This window comes from Hippichthys cyanospilos, chromosome 6 (genome assembly GCF_059441005.1).
Source record: "Hippichthys cyanospilos isolate Australia breed blue-spotted pipefish chromosome 6, RoL_Hcya_1.0, whole genome shotgun sequence".
NCBI classification, from domain to species: Eukaryota; Metazoa; Chordata; class Actinopteri; order Syngnathiformes; family Syngnathidae; genus Hippichthys; species Hippichthys cyanospilos.
Window position 1 is genome coordinate 23,630,135 of NC_142374.1, and position 13,289 is coordinate 23,643,423.

General features: G+C 39.6%; 2 protein-coding genes across 5 annotated transcripts; one reads left to right on the forward strand and one right to left on the reverse strand.

Annotated features, from left to right (window-relative positions):
* Positions 1 to 508: 508 nt before the first annotated feature.
* Positions 509 to 7,661, forward strand: dnm1l (dynamin 1-like). 4 transcript variants are annotated; one of them, XM_088418425.1, is made up of 19 exons: positions 509 to 740; positions 1,773 to 1,917; positions 2,070 to 2,099; positions 2,596 to 2,642; positions 2,977 to 3,048; positions 3,208 to 3,294; positions 3,368 to 3,530; positions 3,599 to 3,719; positions 3,805 to 3,936; positions 4,424 to 4,630; positions 4,891 to 5,011; positions 5,091 to 5,246; positions 5,515 to 5,604; positions 5,679 to 5,771; positions 5,875 to 5,928; positions 6,002 to 6,184; positions 6,501 to 6,610; positions 6,702 to 6,861; positions 7,289 to 7,661. In XM_088418425.1, the coding sequence occupies exons 1-19, from the start codon at positions 639 to 641 to the stop codon at positions 7,343 to 7,345; spliced, it is 2,130 nt and encodes a 709-aa protein (XP_088274551.1). In that variant the 5' UTR covers positions 509 to 638; the 3' UTR covers positions 7,346 to 7,661. The 4 variants fall into 4 exon arrangements, with proteins under 4 accessions (XP_088274551.1, XP_088274552.1, XP_088274553.1 ...); XM_088418426.1 differs by having other exon boundaries at positions 6,005 to 6,184; positions 7,289 to 7,660; XM_088418427.1 differs by lacking the exon at positions 2,070 to 2,099 and having other exon boundaries at positions 7,289 to 7,660.
* Positions 7,662 to 8,588: 927 nt separating this feature from the next.
* Positions 8,589 to 12,972, reverse strand: LOC148422880 (troponin T, fast skeletal muscle isoforms-like). The gene is made up of 11 exons (XM_088418434.1): positions 12,843 to 12,972; positions 12,751 to 12,761; positions 12,561 to 12,582; positions 12,427 to 12,484; positions 11,577 to 11,693; positions 11,146 to 11,223; positions 10,943 to 11,053; positions 9,762 to 9,868; positions 9,587 to 9,677; positions 8,901 to 8,938; positions 8,589 to 8,797 (listed from the first exon to the last, which is right to left on the reverse strand). Exons 1-11 carry the CDS (start codon positions 12,878 to 12,880, stop codon positions 8,752 to 8,754), a joined length of 717 nt encoding a protein of 238 aa, XP_088274560.1. The 5' UTR covers positions 12,881 to 12,972; the 3' UTR covers positions 8,589 to 8,751.
* Positions 12,973 to 13,289: the final 317 nt, after the last annotated feature.

The following is a 13,289-nucleotide window of genomic DNA, read 5'->3' on the forward strand; positions in this document are numbered from 1 at the left end:
GTTAAATGTGGAAGGTTTTTCTAGAGAAAGTATGGAAAATGTTCAAACATTTCTGGTGAACAATAATTAGTTCAGCAATGAGCTAACTTAAATGCTGCGCTTCATATTTTTTATTGTGTTACTTTGTGATTTAAATTTTCGTCGTTTTGTTATTGTCAGATTTTTGTTATGCTCTTTCAATCGCGTTGTGACAGCTGTAGTTGTTGTGAAAGCGCTATAAAAATGTGCCGTTTCGTTTTCTAATTCGTTCATTTTATTGACTATATTTCTCTAAATCTAACCCTCTCTCCACGTTTAACCTCTTCGGGAGGAAAAAAAAAAGTACCATTCACGTATGTGCAAATATTTTGGTCGCACCCTTAGTTACTGTTGCGTACGAGATTTGCGGATGCGTGACGTTACCTGACGTCACAAATAGAAACTGTAGTTCAGTCATCAAAACCTCCACGCGAATACCACAGCACTACGATTTTGTCAACTCAATTTCCCACAATGCAACGGTGTTATGCGCAGCAGTTTGCGCCGTAGAGTGAAAGCGATGTCGACGTTAGCTTAGCTACCCGCGGGACATTGAATGACTTTGTGAAGAACCGCCAAGTGTTCCTCATTTCGACAGGTCCGGATTGGTTTCGGAGGTCATGGAGGCCCTCATACCTGTCATAAACAAACTGCAAGATGTTTTTAACACAGTGGGCGCTGACATCATCCAGTTGCCGCAAATAGTTGTTGTGGGGACTCAGGTGAGAAACGTCACTTTGTTTTGGAGGCTAACGAGTTAGTTAGCATATCGTCAGAACTTCAGTCTGAGTTTATGCCTTGTATTTATAATACATTATCACCTCTTGCGGTTGCTATGTTTCTTAAATAGGATTAAAGTAATAAGGTAAATGTATGTTTTTTTCTGATACTTTTTCGTTGTCAATTGAATGCCGTGTTTTTGTTTATCGTTATAATTTACCATTATATTAACCTGCAGTCTATTGTTTACTATTTAGCTCAGGCTTTGGGTGATAGTCCACTTACCAAACCATTTTCGACAGTTAAAATACGTCCTTGTCCATGTTACTTTGATTAAAACATTTTTGTTTATAAATAATTTTAAGGACACATTTCGGCATTTGCTGTCGTCTGAAAATGACATCCCATGTGCAGTAGGCAAGGTAGCGTGCAATCACAGCTCAGCTTGTGAATGTCACATGACCAACAGGTGAGCTGGGATTGGTCGTTACTTAAGCCTAAAGGAGTGTGCTACACTTTCAACATCTTGCCAGGATAATGAAAAAAAAAAGGCCTAGCAGTGTTTTTCTGCCCACTTTACGTAGAAATAGCTTATATTGTGGAATATACTTATAGGTTTCGTATAGCAGCTAAGTTACATTTATTAAAGTAAAAATAATCAGCATTCTACAATTCTACTTCCCATATCTCATACCACGATTTGTCATCGCTGTACTACTGTTTTTGGCTGAAATGAACACCTCTCTCATCTAAAAAGCTCGAACACACTAGAGTCTAATTGGTTTAAAGGGGCAGATTTTGCCAAACGTGTTTACTTTGTTTGACCCGCTAATAGGATGTAGCAGTTTGGCAAGCATCAACCAGTCTTAGAGTGACACACCAAGCCTAGGAGATATTTACAAAAAAGAAGTCCAAATAAGCTTTCCTGTCTGAACATGCATAACCTCACATCTCATTTATCCTGACATCCGATAGAAAGAAATGTGCTATCTGACTTTTCTATATTTGTGTGTGCATGTTTTTTTTTTTTCTAGAGCAGCGGCAAAAGTTCTGTTTTAGAGAGCCTTGTGGGAAGAGATGTCCTACCACGCGGCACAGGCATCGTAACCCGTCGGCCGCTCATTTTCCAGCTCGTACACGTTGATTCCGAAGACCGCCGGAAGACCAGTGAAGAAAATGGTATAATTGGCGTATTCAATTTTAGTTTGGTTTTGTTTTAGATTATTGCATTTTATCACTAACTATCGGCATATAGGACACCAGTGTAGTCCACTAGTCAGAGTAGGCGATCTCCAGGCTAACCTATTTATTGTCTCTCTCCTAAACTGCAGAATTCAAGAAAAATGGGCGCTTTTACAGAGGTCTCCCTTTTATTATTTGCAATATTGTGTTTGTATACAGTGTAAAGTATCCTACTGATTTCCGCTTCTTCATTTGAGTAGTAAACCGCCCACCCATGTGGCTTCGCTCAGTTCAGATTGATCGAAAAAAAAAAACTTTTTTTTTCATCATTTTCTGAACGTACCCAAATACCCAAAACCGCTGCAATGCGCTGAACTTCTCGCTTCAATTGAGATGACTAACAAGCTTCGTCTTTTTGCGTTCTTGTTTTGCTTTGATTGGCTTTTTCCTACCCCAAACACACCATGCTTCTTTGTGCTGAAAGGGTTTTACTGCGCTTCAGTCTTTTGTTCCATTTTGGAAAACATTGGTTTACCCCTTTTATTTTATCCCCCCTCAACATTTCACTCTGGAAATGTTTTACATTCCATTCTAGCCACCAGAAGATTTCTCACATCACTAGTTAGAACTTTTAGTGTTATCATTGACCGATGCCCTAAATGTTCATCTCTGCAGGCATCGACGGCGAGGAATGGGGCAAATTCTTGCACACCAAAAACAAGGTAAAGTTGAATTAAATTGAGTTAATTGAGCCCACTCAAGTCCTGACTACCAATTTAACTGACTGCATTTTCCCTGTCGAATAAAGTTTAATTCATTCATTCATTCAACAGGGATTCTGCAGGAACTCTGCAATTCTAATCCAATGCTTTTTAATGCATTGACAGGAACAGTAAAAATTAAAAGCAGATTCATTGGAACATCAAACAACTTATTTCTAATTGGTGTTGTAGTGACTTATTTGCAAGATGTTGTATTACTGTTGAAATTGTTTTACTGGTTCACATTTTTGTCATTGATGAAAGGTTGAAAACCACTGTATTATTTTTCTTTTAGATCTACACTAATTTTGAGGAGATCCGTCAAGAAATCGAAGCAGAAACTGAAAGGATATCAGGCATTAATAAGGTACAGAATGCACTCACTTATGTGAGATAGTTTGTGTATGTTCTGTGTACTGTTCTGGTTTCTTGCGTGATTTCCACTTTGCAATAGCATGTGGCTGCTTCCCTTCAAACAATAAATGCAAATGCAACATCCATGTTCTGCTTTATTTTTGTGCCCAAGGGTATCAGTGATGAACCCATTCACCTCAAAGTCTTCTCACCCAATGTTGTCAACCTCACACTTGTGGACCTGCCTGGCATTACGAAGGTGAGATTTATTCAACCGACATGATTGCGGTCACATCTCCTTTATTGAAATGTGTATTTTAAATTGATCGCAGGTGCCGGTTGGAGACCAGCCCAAAGACATCGAGATTCAGATCCGTGAATTGATCGTGAAGTACATCTCCAACCCCAACTCCATCATCCTGGCTGTGACCGCAGCCAACACGGACATGGCCACGTCGGAGGCCCTCAAAGTAGCCCGCGAGGTCGATCCCGATGGTAAAAGATTAATTCGCTTTTTTTGTTTAGTCGGAAAACATTGCTAATTATTTCTGTGCTGTGTCCAGGCAGGAGGACGCTAGCGGTGGTCACCAAGCTGGATTTGATGGACGCTGGGACAGACGCTATGGATATCCTGATGGGCCGAGTCATCCCTGTCAAACTTGGCATTATTGGAGTGGTCAACAGGTGACGGGGCATTCTCATCACCACTCTCACACCTCAGTCGTGCGGTATGCTAACTGTGTCTTTTTTGTTGTTTTTAAAATATCAGGAGCCAGCTGGATATCAATCAGAAGAAATCAGTGGCAGATGCTATTCGTGATGAGTATGCTTTCCTTCAAAAGAAGTACCCCTCCCTTGCAAACAGAAGTGGAACCAAATATCTCGCAAGGACACTAAATAGGTAAGAGAGCAAAATCCCCTTTTAAAAGGCCAACAGGCACGTCTGCATGTGCAATGAGAACCAAAATAATCACAAACAATCATGTTTTTTTATTGCAAATGCGCTCTACATTTGTTTTTTATATTTGCTTTGATCTCCCAAAGAATGCTTCTCAAAAGTACATGAGATAATTCATGTCTACCCCTGTGGTAGGCAAGTGAAATTAATTTAGCTTTTACAAAGATTTGTTTCACAAAATTAGCAGTGACCCAAGATGATATTAATATCACATATCTGTCCAATTTCAGCCAAAGAAATACTGCATGGGATTATATCAGTCTACATCCAAAATCTGATATCCACGGTCATATATGACATATAATATGTCATATATGTAATATATAATATTTATTAGGGTTATTTCCCAGGCTGCTTGAATATATTTTTATTCAAATGCAGTACAAATGCTTTGCAAGAGTTTGACTCCGATTTGTTTTCTTGGATTTAGATTGCTCATGCACCACATCCGAGATTGTCTCCCAGAGCTGAAAACCAGGATCAACGTGCTGGCGGCCCAGTACCAGTCGCTGCTTAACAGCTACGGCGAGCCGGTAGAGGACCAGAGCGCCACCTTGCTGCAGCTCATCACCAAGTTTGCCGCCGAGTACTGCCACACCATCGAGGGCACGGCCAAGTACATCGAGACGGCCGAACTGTGAGTCATGCTGCCGTTGCTGCCAGAGAAAAGTATTGCTAGAAGGATGCTGAGTTTTAAATTGCCGTGCTGGAGGCCTAGTGGTAGAACAAAGAGGAGGTTTCTAGATGTGGTGAAAGAGGACATGAAGGTAGTTGGTGTGAGAGGAGAGGATGCAGGAGACAGGCTAAGATGGAGACAATTGATGTGCTGTGGCGACCCCTGTCGGGTTTTTTTTGAAAAGCAGTTTAACGAAGTCGTCTGCCTCTGCTCCTCCTCAGTTGTGGCGGCGCGAGAATCTGTTATATATTCCACGAGACATTCGGGCGCACGTTGGAGTCCGTCGATCCCCTGGGCGGCCTAACGACGATCGATGTGCTCACGGCGATCCGGAACGCGACGGTATGTCCTCGCAAAATCTGCTCATGATACCTACCTAACTCTTAGCAAGCATCTGAAAAGCGTGACATATTTTTTCCAGGGGCCTAGGCCTGCTTTGTTTGTGCCTGAGGTTTCCTTCGAGTTGCTGGTCAAGAGACAAGTCAAGCGCCTGGAGGAGCCCAGTCTGCGCTGCGTGGAGCTGGTGCACGAGGAGATGCAGAGGATCATCCAACATTGCAGCAACTACAGCACGCAGGTGACTGCAGGCCACAACTACAAGTTCACTTAGAATATTGGGCAAAACTTAACTCATTCAAAAAAATTCAAGAACATGTATGTATTTACTATATTTTAAAATCTCATGTCCACCTGGAGTGCCCATTTGAATGCCACTACTTTAAATTATTGAATAATTTTTTCTTTGTTTAATCATTTTATGTATTCTGTAAAAAAAAAAAAAAAATCAATTCAGATCCATCAGAATGCAAACTTTGAAAATGAAATGTTTTTTTTTTTCTTTAAAGGAGCTGTTGCGATTCCCAAAGCTCCATGATGCCATTGTAGAAGTGGTCACCTCCCTGTTGAGAAAGAGACTACCAGTAACAAATGACATGGTAAGAATACTGCCCACGTGACTACATTGCATTATAAACGATATTTCATCATTCAATATGTTTTTCATTTTGAGGTTCACAACCTTGTTGCTATTGAGCTGGCATACATCAACACCAAGCATCCTGACTTTGCTGATGCCTGTGGCCTCATGAACCATAACATTGAGGTACACGCTCTGTTCTGTTTCTCTTCATACTGCTTTTTTCATGAAAATCATTTTTCATTGTTGTCATTTACGCACTCAATATCCTTTCATGATATTTTCACAGGAGCAAAGACGCAACAGAATGAGGGACTTGCCTTCTGCTGTCCCCCGAGACAAGGTACTGTTTTACCATAAATCACAATGTCTGCTACAGGAGTTGCGTCTCCTTCGCCAATCTCTCTTTTGGCCAGCAGGCGGCAGCGGGCGGCGCTCAGAGTGCGTCTTCTGGCGATCACACAGACAGCGGTGGGACTGGGAACTGGAGAGGGATGCTGAAAAGGGGGGAGGACGCCGCAGCGGGAGATAGGGCGATGCCCCAAAATCTCGTCCCCGTCAGCCCGCAAAAAGGCCATGCCGTTAATTTGCTTGATGTGGTAAGGACGACGTTAAAAGGCTAACAGTGGAATGATATGGATTATATTGTATATTTTTGTGCATATGAAATCTGAACTTTTGACGTGTTACTGGCCTTGCTAATGGTAGACCGATATGGCATTTTCAGGGCGGATATCGGTTATTCCGATATTAGCAGCCGATATCTATTTTTCGTATAAGGGAAAATGTCATCCAGTAATTGCTGTTTGCGTGGACTTAGCCTGGCGAAGGGTTCTGGAAATGCCTGGTGGCCCGCCAGCCTTATAATACACTCGGGGACCATTTTAACTCATCATACCTGTTTTTTCCTTCCAGCCTGTACCAGTCTCCAGGAAGTTGTCTGCTCGAGAACAGAGAGACTGTGAGGTCATCGAAAGGCTCATCAAGTCCTATTTTCTTATCGTACGGAAAAACATCCAGGACAGGTACATAAAAGTGTGTTACAAGCGAGAGTCAGAATCCTCAGGGACAGTCATCTTAACTGTCTTACGAGACTTCCATCCACCTCCTCCTCAGCGTGCCTAAAGCAGTGATGCACTTCCTGGTAAACCACGTAAAAGACTGCCTGCAGAGCGAGCTAGTGGGGCAGTTGTATAAGTCGGCTCTGTTGGACGACCTGTTGACAGAATCGGAGGACATGGCGCAGAGACGCAACGAGGCGGCAGACATGCTCAAGGTACCCCATGTTATAAAATATTTTGAGCGCCTTTTTTTATTTTTAAGTTTATCATGTGGCTTTAATGATGCATCATCTTGTGATATCAAACTTATTTCATTTTCTGAACGTCAAACATTACAAACTATAGAAACTGTCCCAGCACAAATACTGTAAATACAAACTTCAACTATCGTGAAAGTGCGCCGTCCGCTGGGAACATGTGGTACTGCACTTATATCATTTTTTTACCGTTCCAAGGAAAACTGTATATAAATGCCTTAATATGGTGAGTCCTGTACTTCGGTTTTAGTTACTTAGTTTTTATCAATTAAATATGAGTAACCCCCCCCCCCCCCCAAAAAAAAAGAAAATGGTAAAGCTCCTGCTTCATTAGGTGCACACGTGCAGAATGCTACTACTTAGACCATGCCGTTGTTGTACGCAGGCCCTGCAGAAAGCCAGCCAGGTGATCGCGGAGATTAGAGAAACGCACTTATGGTGAGAAAAGCTCTTCTCCTTCCTCTGTCCACCGTTTGGACCACCAGCACCCCCACAGACAGGTCCATATAGAGACAGACAGTCCTCGCAATGCAACAGTCATTATGTGTATGAGAAATTCTAGTTTTGAATGTACAGTATGGATAAACCATCCGGTTGCCACCGCTCAACCCTCAAACATCCCTTTGACTAGGATTGATCTATTTTTCTTATGAACCAAACTGTATCTATAGGTTTAATGCTATTATCCAGTATTTTGTGTTGAATATAATTAAAGATAGACATGACAAACAAACAAAAAAGAAGTTGCCGTTGTCATGTATCGCGTACTAACTTCCGTCGCCCGCACCAATACTGAGTACAGTCAAACTTCAGATTTGACGTTTGTGGATTTATATTTTTTGCAAATTATATTTTAAGATCTCATTATTTGGTGAAAATCTTGTCTGTTCACTTTTCTTAGTGCCCGGTCGAAATATTAAATGTATGACTTTTTTTTAGATTTCAACAATGCTGCTTTGAGCAACCCATGTATTTGCTTTTACAATTTTGCAGTTATGAAAGATCTTGGTTTTCGGATTGCCCACCAAAAATTCTATTGAATAATCGGGTATTTGCATAAAAATAGCAGATATTTATATATTAGTATAGTTACGTTTGCTTGTTTAAAGCACAACTGTGAATACACACAACAATAAATACAGTTTACCACTTAAATAAGTCACATTCTGAATTTTTAGATAACATGTTTTATTTCAATTTCATAGCAGTAGCAATATTTGCTGACTAAAAGAGCACATCTGATTAAGCCTGGTTTGTTAATAAGTGATCAGTAGGAACGGCAACACAGCAGAGTCATTTACTTCCTTGGTAAAGTCATCCACTGGGTCTTACCAGCCTATGAGGGGCAGTTGAGTTATGCTGGACGCTAACGCCGCTAGCATATACTGCCGTTGGAGTCGCTGCTAAATCCTGACAACAGGTAATTTAAGACAATGTCAACACAATGAACTTTTGTTGCACATATTTGTTTTCACCTACTAAAGTCATGAGGATTTGTGCTATCTCACTATTAATGAATCTCATATGAGGATGTTTGATTTTAGTTGAATTATTCAACTCCAGAATGCAGTATTTTATGTAACATGGGTTCAAGATTGTGTACTTGTTAGAAGCAAGGTGTTGTTGGTTTATGATCATTCCAAGTGCCCATCTTGTAAGCCCCATCAAAAAGTGACAGCTTCCAAATTCCACTGTATTTTATTACTGTATATCAGAATCACATGCACAGTACTGCATTGAACAGCAATATCACTTGCAAATCGCTTGCGTGGCTTTTTTATTTTTATTTTTACTTCTTTCCACCTAGCACATTGCTGTGTGGCACCCTTGTGGTTGATCACCTGGTCTTTACCTCAGCCGGGCTCCCATTTTGCCCTTGCCACGGCCCTTGGCGCTAAAAAAAAACACAGAAGAAGAAACAGCAGCAAAAAGTTAAGACAATTGAACCTTTTTTTCCCAGTGATGGATGATGGATGCATGTCTTAACATGACATTACCTCTGGTGATCCTGCACTCGAACAAGAAGCAGGTTGATCTATAGAAAGAAAGAAAATATGGGCCCGTTTTGAGCATTCTGATTTACTATATTTAGTGTTTATTTTTTTCTTTTTCTTTTTCCATTATCTTTTCTTCACTTATTTCAACCCTCCCCAAAAAATAGTAATCAATTAACAGTAGATAAAATAAATTTTCCATTTCAAATATTATTTTTTAATCAAAATAATAATAATAAGCTAAATATATTATTTTTGATCGAACAATAAACTCTGAATATTAGCCAATCAAAAAATAATTTTCAAGAAATATTTAGTATTATGCTAATTGTATTTCATTTTTTTAGATTTCCCTTAAATGATATATAATTATAAATTTGTTGTAATAAATGAAAATTGCTATTTCGTTTAGTGTTATTTATATTTTGGTTTATTTGGTATGCTTGTTTAAACTACTGTTTATACTAAACAGTAATTACAAACATTTAAAAAAATGTGAATAATTTTTATATAAAATGGTGATAAAATATTCTAATTAATCCCCTTTTCCAATTTCTCAAATTTACATTAGAGAAAAGGTAGAATTTACAATTTTGCCTCGTTAAAACAAATTTACTTGTTTTGTCATAGTATGCACTACTAATGAGATAATAATAATTGCCCTTTAGCGTCCGTATCGAAAGACTCACGTCACTCTTCTGCCTCTTGAACTTGTCGTTGAGGTCGTATTTCTCCGTCTCCAGTTGCATTAACCATTGCCACAACTCGTTGGCTTTCTCCCTGCGCAAACACACAATCGCCAATATCGTTTTTTAGTCGATGTGAATCAACTTGGAGTGGCGTGGAGTCCCTCGCTCGTCCTACTTGAGTTTGTCGTCACTCAAGTGGTCGATGTTGAGCGCCTTCCTGCGCTCAGCCAGGATCTTCTTTTTCTTCTCTCTCTCTGTCTGCTTTTTGCCTTTTTTTTCACTCTGTTTCGCCGTAGGGAGAAGAAAGAAGGCAGAATTAGCATAATAAACTGCTAAATTGCTAAAAAACAAACACAAAATGGATGTAATTACTGTTATATTACTGTATAGATGCTACTTAAGACCAATTAAAGTCAAATTTGAATGAAATACACAGAAAGGTCAATGAATTCAATTAATTTTTGAATATTTATAGTCCCGTATTGAAAGTCATTGCAGGTTATAAAGCATCATCCACATTATAAAGCTGACGGAGAAAATAAGATTTACAGAGCTTTCATTTACCGAGCTTTCATCTGTCCCTAGAAAATGCACAGCTGTGTACTGAGAGTCATTTCAGGTCATAAAGCATCATCCACATCATTAAGCTGAGTGATAAAATATGATATGCAAGCTGGCATCTGGCTCCTAAAAAGCCAAAGCTGTTAACTGAAATTCATACCACCTCATAAAGTACCGCTACATTATAAGGCTGAAAAATAATATGATGTGCAAAGCTGCCATGTCGCTCTTGAAACTGGACAGCAGTGAACTGAAAGTCATTTCAGATCATATATGGTCATCCATATCATAAATCTGACTGACAAAATGCCATGATGTGCAAAGCTTTCATTTGACTCTTGAAAATACACATTTGCGAACTGAAAGTCGTCCCTTCTCATTAAACAGAATGCATATCATAAAGCTGACCGAAAAAATACCATGATGTGCAAAGCTTATATTGGGCTCGTGAAAATGCATAGCTGTGAAGAGAAAGTCATTCCATATCATAAATCATCTACTTCATAAAGCTGACTGAGAAAATACTATGATGTGCAAATATGCACTTTGTTTTTAGAAAATACATAGCTGTGAATAAAAGTCATTCTACATCACAAATCGTCTTCCGCATCATAAAGATGAGTGAGAAAATACCATAAGGTGCTGGTGCTTGAAAACACAGCTGTGATCTAAAAGTCATTCTGCGTCATAAAGCATCATCCACTTCATAATGTTAATGATTTCGGTATTCTTTAAGCCAGGAAGTCTCTGAGCTGTGGACTGGACTCTGTATTTCAAAGTAATAAGATGCGTGACCTTCTGTCCGGCGCCATACTGCTGGGTCATACTGGATAGGACCTTCTTCTTCTTGGCATCTTCATCGTGCTTCTTGCGCTGCTCCTCTTGCTCTCTTCGCTCTTTCTCCTCCTGGATGTAACACGTACACACACACACACACACACACACACACGTCGATGCTCGGCTCGTCACGCGTGTTTTCTTAACTGGCTTGAACTTACGGCAAGCCTGGCCTGCCTCTCCTTCTCCATCTCGGCCCGGATCCTTTGCTGCTCCGCTCTCTCGGCGCGACGCTTCTCCTTGAACAAAACAGACAAAGTTGAAGCTTGACACACTGATTCATTAGGAATTTTAACAACCAAAATTATTGCACGCACAAAACCGAAATTTTTCCTCGCAGCCTCTTGTTGCTAGGCAGAATTCATGGTCCACCACATCTGCCAAAGCCCAAGTCTGTTCAACGAATTTCTATTCTAACTTTGAGTGTGTATGGCTTTAAAGGCGGGGCCTGGCCTGCTGAGTGACATGGGTGTCGGTAAACGAGTCTGTCTCCATGTTGCGGATTTCCACCGTTTTCATTTCAGATCTTTAAATTCTGCTTTATTTCACGTGACTTTAGAAAAGGTGATGAATTTTTTTGCTTTCGACTCACGATTCTGTTGACGAGAGCGACAAGCTCCTCTTCCTCCTTCTTCCTCTGGATGAAGTGAGCCTCGATGAGCGACTGCAGCTCCGATAGATCTTTCTCTTGACGCTTCCTGTGAATGTCCTGCTCTCACAGGGGGTGTCCCGATCCAATATTGATATTGAATATCGGTCCGATATTAGCCAAGACAAAAAAAAACTATTAGTCCTAAAAAGCACTTGCATACAAGCAGTCCATTCCAGACTCCACCCTTGCTTTTCCATCCAGCAGCAATTACTCTTATCTATCATGCATATTTTAATCTTGAATACTGTACTGCATTTTCTCAAATTTACTGTTGCTGACTATGGCTCGTTGTTTGAATAGTATCATTTCCTCAAGTCTCATAAAAAATTAAAGCATTAATGCTGATATCGTATTGGATCCATATCTGTATCGTACTGTAGTCTCAGCTGCGACCTCCGTATCAGTATCGGAATTGAACAAGTAGTTTTGTCCAGATCCGATAATAATATTAGATATCAGTCTGATATCAGATCAAAAACCGTATCGGGTTATATTGGTCTGCATCCAAAATAATATCGGCTCTTTTTCTTCCAGTCCATTCCAGAATACGCTCCTGCTCTTCTGTCCATTAAATGGGTCATACTTTCTCATTCTTACTGTTTGTGGACGTGTTAATGAAAAATGAATAGTGCATCATTTCTGCTGATATCGTTTTTGATTGATACGAGTATCGGACGATAGTATGGGCTGCAATATCAGTATCCTATTGTAAGGAAAAAAAACAGTCAGACACCCTTAATAATAACATGCATTTTTTGTTGTTTAAAGCATTTAATGGCATCAAACTCACGTCGAAATCCACTTTCTCGCCATCCGGGATCTTTGGGGCAGCGATATTCGTCATGAATCTGTGTTATTGAACAAAGAAGTTTTGTTGACTCATACATTCGATTAAATTAGATAAATTAGGAGAGATTAACTTACTTTGGTTTTGGTTTTGAGTCATCTTAAAAAAAAAAAAAGGAGAGAGAGAATAACAGGCAATATATCATATGCATTATTACCTTTCATGCAGGGTTATTTATTATTGCATGGTTGGTTTCCATTATAGGCTGTATATATCATTTAAATATGCATTCATTTTGAATTCGAGAATTAAGAGTGATGCTCTCACCTTCTTCCTCCCTTTACAGGAAACAAAATAAGACAATTGCATGTTATGATGTTCAGTTTTAAATACAGTATATATAAAATAATGGCACATACTGCGTTTCCTCGTCCATGACCTCTTCCGTGTCAGACATGTTGTACTTGAGGCAAACAAAAATACATTTATTTTAAACAAAGACAAATATTGTGGATCAATAAACAACATTGAGACGTGTTCACGCCGTTAAAAAAAAAAAAAGGAGACGTTCCACTTTTAGAGCACACACACACACACTCACCCACACACACACAATGAACAGTACAGCATGACCCTGGCGAGAAGTTGATTTCGGTGCTATATATTTTCTTGCGGAAATAGATTGCACATCCTGCCTGTCATTAGAGTATTGATGATATTTGCTTTTATTGCTGTTTTGACCCTCGCCTTATTTATAATCAACAATAAGGCCACAATATTAATGTCGGAAAAAAAAACATTTACTTTGTGTTGTGTATTAGATAATACCGCATACAGTACAACTCAAATAATACAATAATAATACA

Excerpts from the sequence above, each read along its gene's own strand:
- dnm1l (XM_088418425.1), top strand. The coding sequence starts at position 639 with ATGGAGGCCCTCATACCTGTCATAAACAAACTGCAAGATGTTTTTAAC. Across the intron at positions 2,100-2,595 it reads AAATGGGCGCTTTTACAGAG|GCATCGACGGCGAGGAATGG; the intron begins GTCTCCCTTTTA and ends TCATCTCTGCAG. Across the intron at positions 3,531-3,598 it reads CCGCGAGGTCGATCCCGATG|GCAGGAGGACGCTAGCGGTG; the intron begins GTAAAAGATTAA and ends TGCTGTGTCCAG.
- LOC148422880 (XM_088418434.1), bottom strand. The coding sequence starts at position 12,880 with ATGTCTGACACGGAAGAGGTCATGGACGAGGAAACGCA. Across the intron at positions 11,224-11,576 it reads TCGCTCTCGTCAACAGAATC|GAGAAGCGTCGCGCCGAGAG; the intron begins GTGAGTCGAAAG and ends GTTTTGTTCAAG. Across the intron at positions 11,054-11,145 it reads AGAGGCAGGCCAGGCTTGCC|GAGGAGAAAGAGCGAAGAGA; the intron begins GTAAGTTCAAGC and ends TGTTACATCCAG.